Source organism: Micromesistius poutassou, assembly GCF_964030765.1.
Source record: "Micromesistius poutassou genome assembly, chromosome: 23".
Lineage (NCBI taxonomy): Eukaryota > Metazoa > Chordata > Actinopteri > Gadiformes > Gadidae > Micromesistius > Micromesistius poutassou.
The window spans coordinates 5,697,836-5,702,835 of record NC_140293.1 but is presented as its reverse complement, the minus strand read 5'-3'; the positions used below and the strand labels follow the sequence as shown (position 1 = coordinate 5,702,835).

At 47.2% G+C, this 5,000-nt stretch overlaps 1 protein-coding gene across 1 annotated transcript in view; it reads left to right on the top strand.

The window, feature by feature from the left end:
* Window positions 1-5,000, top strand: part of LOC311368740 (phospholipid-transporting ATPase ABCA1) — a gene marked incomplete at both ends in the record, with an annotated part of 125,842 nt that overhangs the window by 116,882 nt on the left and 3,960 nt on the right. The window contains 2 exons of the mRNA XM_084487525.1: window positions 142-245; window positions 3,002-3,094. Of these exons, the coding sequence (XP_084343651.1) occupies window positions 142-245; window positions 3,002-3,094 (197 nt within the window). The remainder of the gene's footprint in view (window positions 1-141; window positions 246-3,001; window positions 3,095-5,000) is intronic.

Below are 5,000 nucleotides of genomic sequence, written 5' to 3'. Positions count from 1 at the left end.
ACCCCACGCACCAACAACAAAAAGTGTTGATTTGTGAAAAGCTCCAATTGTGGGGACCTCATTCGGGTCCCTGTTGAGCTGAAGTATTGAGTTGGAGCGACGAGGAGTCTTTAGAAGCGTGTGTTGTCATGGTGACCGTAGGATGAGCCGACCACCGGAATGGACCCCAAGGCGCGGCGCTTCCTGTGGGACTGCATCCTCAGCATCCTCAAAGATGGCCGCTCGGTGATCCTCACATCACACAGGTAAAATAAACTGTTTCCTTTTTCCCTTCCTTTGTGTGTGTGTGTGTGTGTGTGTGTGTGTGTGTGTGTGTGTGTGTGTGTGTGTGTGTGTGTGTGTGTGTGTGTGTGTGTGTGTGTGAGATAATGCATATGTGTGTGTGTGTGTGTGTGTGTGTGTGTGTGTGTGTGTGTGTGTGTGTGTGTGTGTGTGTGTGTGTGTGTGTGTGTGTGTGTGTGTGTGTGTGTGTGTGTGTGTGTGTGACGATCGACTCTGCACCAGTGGCGATTTCTCTAAGACTGCAAGGGAAGCTCAGCTTCCCCTAAGATTTCAAAAATTAATTGGTCAAATATATACTGTTAATATTAATATTTCATTGACTAAAATGCGTTAGAACACGTCTCGTTTGATTGACAGCGATTTTGAACTATAAACGTCACCAGAGCTCTCTTCAGTCCTCAGTCCCATGGCGGATTTTGCAGGCAAGTTGAAAGACAAACTGCAACCTTTTTCATTGTGTGTAAGTGTATTTCACACACACACAATTCAGTGTATTATACACACACAATTCCTTGTTTCGATTTAACATTTAACTAACATAATAGTTAAATATTGTTTGGTAGTTTATTTATTAATTCAGTAGGCTAGGTCGTAGGGGTAGGGGTGTGATTTCTTGGTGTTCCTCAAAGACATGGAGTTGGACAGTGCAATGCCTCAGCTTTTCAAACTGTTTGCATTAGTGGCAACAATTGGAGCTACATCTGCAGGTGCAGAAAGGAGCTTCTCATGTTTAAAGAGGCTCAAGTCCTACACCCATAACACAATGGACCAAGGCCGATTAAGCAGCCTAGCTCTGCTGGCCATTGAGAGGACACTGCTCAAGACACTAGAAAAGAGATCTAGTTGGTATAACGGGGTCACAGAGCATTTTCTTGAAAAGTAACGGAGAGCAGAATTTACATATAAATAATTGAGACAATTTTTATGATGTAGGCCGAAAATGAGCTTCCCCTCATTGTAAGACCAGCAGCCGCCACTGCTCTGCACACATTAGTGATGGTGAGTATAAAGAGTGTGCGGCCGACCCTATCGTGAACCTGACAGAGTTATCGCTGCGTGTCGAGTTGTTTTTCCTCCGCTTTTTCAGTTGTGTTGTTTTCAAGTGTTTGGTTGGAGGTCGTCGTTTTTATGAGTTCTGCCGTCTCACTGGTTTTGTCGTCTTTCTCTCCATCCCGGAGAAAAGTGAAGTGCCGCTATTGAAGTTCATGCGTCAACTCTCGATGCCCTCACTTATTTCTCAATCAATTATTCAAGTTTGAACGAGAAAAAATAAAAGCAGTGAAGAAGCTCTCGTATCACACTTCTTATATCCTAAAACCAATGACCTTTAAAGGGGTAGTTCAGGATTTTGGACGGGTCTCATTTCCAAGTCAGCCAGTGTGTTATTCATCATTGGAGACCATTTTCAACACTTTTCATTCAGTCCTTCTAGTTGCAGAAATCGGTTCTAGGCTAGCGCAAGTCGAGGGGAACTGCTAGCCTGCCAATAAAAACAGTTAGAAAAGGACTGAATGAAAAGTGTTGAAAACGGTCTCCAATGATAAATAACACACTGGCTCACTTGGAAATGAGACCCGATGTCCAAAATCCTGAACTACCCCATTAAAGCTCTGCGTTTCAGGATGTGCTCGTATTGTATTTGTGGCACATTTCTCACACGCTTCCTCCTCTCCTAATTGAGTCTTGTTGTTCTCCTCCGTTCAGCTCCTGCTCACAACAGCATGTAAATAATTTGTGTTTCCATGTCATTAACTTCCCGAACCCGGGTACATGCATTACGCTGTTTGTGTGCATCGCCCCCCCCCCGCCGCCCCCCTCTGTCGCTGACGAATCACACGCATTTGTTGTTGTCGCCGGCTGAGTCGGCATCCAATCGTCCGTGGCGACGACCAGGTGTTTGCGTTTGTCAAGTGGCGCATTCATCTGCCCTTTTTTTCAATTTTTTCCTACAAAGTCATAATCCGCTAATGGCCCCCATCGCTCAGCCGGCCGCTCCACAGAGTCTGGCCCCTGCCACCGCCATGACTCAACCACTACCTCCAGGCCCCCAAAGCACGCGCCGGCGATGGATGCTGCGGACCGTGGGGGGGGTGGGGGGGGTGGGGGGGGGGGGTGACACCCAACGCCTGAATATAGGCTTCCCCCAAACTTAACCTGTGTGAGAAACGACGGCTTCTTGACTTTGTTGTTGCGTCGTGGACGAGCAGGAAAGCGAGCCAGAAGGCGTTTCCCTTTCTGTTGTAAAACGTGTTTCCCCGAATAAGTTGTCCTTAATCTGAGTTTATCGCTGTACAGGTACAAGTGTTTCTCTGCCTCCAGAGCGAGCAAAGCGTTGTAAACGGTGGGCACGGTGGGCTGCAAACGAGCCCCGACTCTCTCACTTATTACTCACCTTTATCTGCCAGATGTCTGGAGGCTTCCGGAATCCCACGCCGGCGAAAGGGGATGAGAAATGTAGTCTTTAATTTAACTCTTTCATTCGACTGCGAGATGCATTTCCCCCGCCGCCGCCCACGCACATGCCAGGGAGACCAGTTTAAACAGAATAAACGCCAACGATTTGAGTTTAGTCTGTCGGCGTCGATTGCGGAGCCTCCTCTTAACGCGCCAACGGCGGTTCTTCCCAATTCGTCGCACCGCACATCCGTCGACGTGTGTCTCACGCTTTCACTTTGGCAAAAAAAAACAATGTTCTCTCTTCTTCTTGTGTTTTCGCCAGCATGGAGGAATGTGAAGCCCTGTGCACACGCATGGCCATCATGGTGAACGGCCGCTTCAAGTGCCTCGGGAGCATACAGCATCTGAAAAGCAGGTACGTGCTTCTGTTTACCGTCCCCCAGTGACACGGGTTCGAGTGCAAACGAAATAACCACAGCGCCTCGAAGCTTCCATGAAGTAGAGGCGGACGGAGCTTTGGCCCTGGAGTGTTTTCCCCTCTCTCTCATATCACGCGGCTATTGATACGGGTGAGCATATGGGCCATCCATGCTTTTAACCATGAGTACTTGCATTAAGGGGCTGATAAGGGGAGAGTGTTTTACTCAAGGGTGTGAGGCTGTGAACTCACGGGGATCAAACCCAGTCCCTTCTCACTGAGTGGAACGTCCTAGCGAGCGGATTATCCTGCCATTCTTATTTCTTCTGCTGTCTCGCACCGTTTTTTTTTAAAATTAGTATGGATATAGATTCATGAATACAAGCCCACTGGAGGCTACTCTATATATACAGTGATATTATGGGAATACATGCTGCGCCATGAAAAACATTCCCACTGGACTCCGAATACCCTCTCATAATGATGATTACCGGGCTGGTAAGACATGCTGCGTTTCTTTCTTCCATTGCCCATTCATCTAATTTGAGACGTCTTGAGAATTGAGAGAGAGGGAAAGGACTGGATCTGAACTCTTATTATTTACACAGAGATGTTGGTCTATTTATGACTGGACGTTTATAACATCCTATTAAGGGCTCTGAAGAATGGGGCTCAGAGGAGATGGGTTGCGTATGTCTCTTTGTGCAGGGTGATCCACTCCAGATACAAACATGTAGCCTGGAAATCCTCACGCTTCGAGCATGCGTTTGGAAATATCACTGCACGCAATTGGATAACACTAAGACCAATCAGAAGAACACAAGGGGTGACGTATTCAGACCAGCGGAGCTAACCGATAGATTTACGTTTATATTTAGGGCATTTAGCAGACGCTTTTATCCAAAGCGACTTACAATAAGTACATTTGTCATAAGAAGTGAAACAATATATCACTGTCGGTACAGTAAAGACATTCATAGAACCAAGTGCAAGTACTAACAATCGCCAGGCTAACCCCATTCCCCGTATACAGCAATGATAGCTAGCTACTGCAGATGCTACACAACTAAATACATGCTACACAACATGCTACACAAAAAGTAAGTACAATGAATGAATACAACCTGCATTAAGTGCGTTCATCAAGTGCCAGGACGTACAACAAACAATAGTGCAACAGACAAATAAGGGACTGAATGGCTATGTAGAGTCTAGGTGAACTCTGAACAGGTGGGTTTTGAGTCGTTTGTGGAAGCTGGTGAGCGACTCTGCGGTCCTGACATCAGCAGGGAGCTTGTTCCACCACTGTGGTTCCAAGATAGAGAAGAGTTGTGATAGATAAGACTCTTGCCGTTTCCGGTCGGTAAAACAGCAACGCTGTTGGGTAATGTTCGGATCCAGGGGAATCGGGGAGTGAGTATATTGCTCGTCCTCAGTGTGACTCGCTGAGCAAATTCAAATTGCGCTCTCGCGAGAACTCTGGGTTTCCAGGGTAACAAACATGCACAAATAAATGCTTGTACGAAGCCTTCCTTCTTAATGTTCACGTGTTTGCATCTGAAGAAAAGCAGATGTGAAGGGTAGTCAGATTGTTGCCTCGGCAATCTCCTGCCTTCTCAGTGTGCTCCTCCTCCTCCCCAGCCGTGCGTTGTATTTCAACACCGGCAACCCGGCGCACAGCACCAAGAGTCACTTTAGCACGTCAGCGGCTAGATTGTCTCGTTTAAGTCGCTGTCAAGATGCGTCGGTCCCTCGCGAGACACCAGGAACGAGTGTAGAGGGAAACACACACACACACACACACACACACACACACACACACACACACACACACTCTCACACTCCCTCACAGAGACCCATCCGAAGCATTTCTGGCTGCTGATTGGACAATGAAGAACATCCA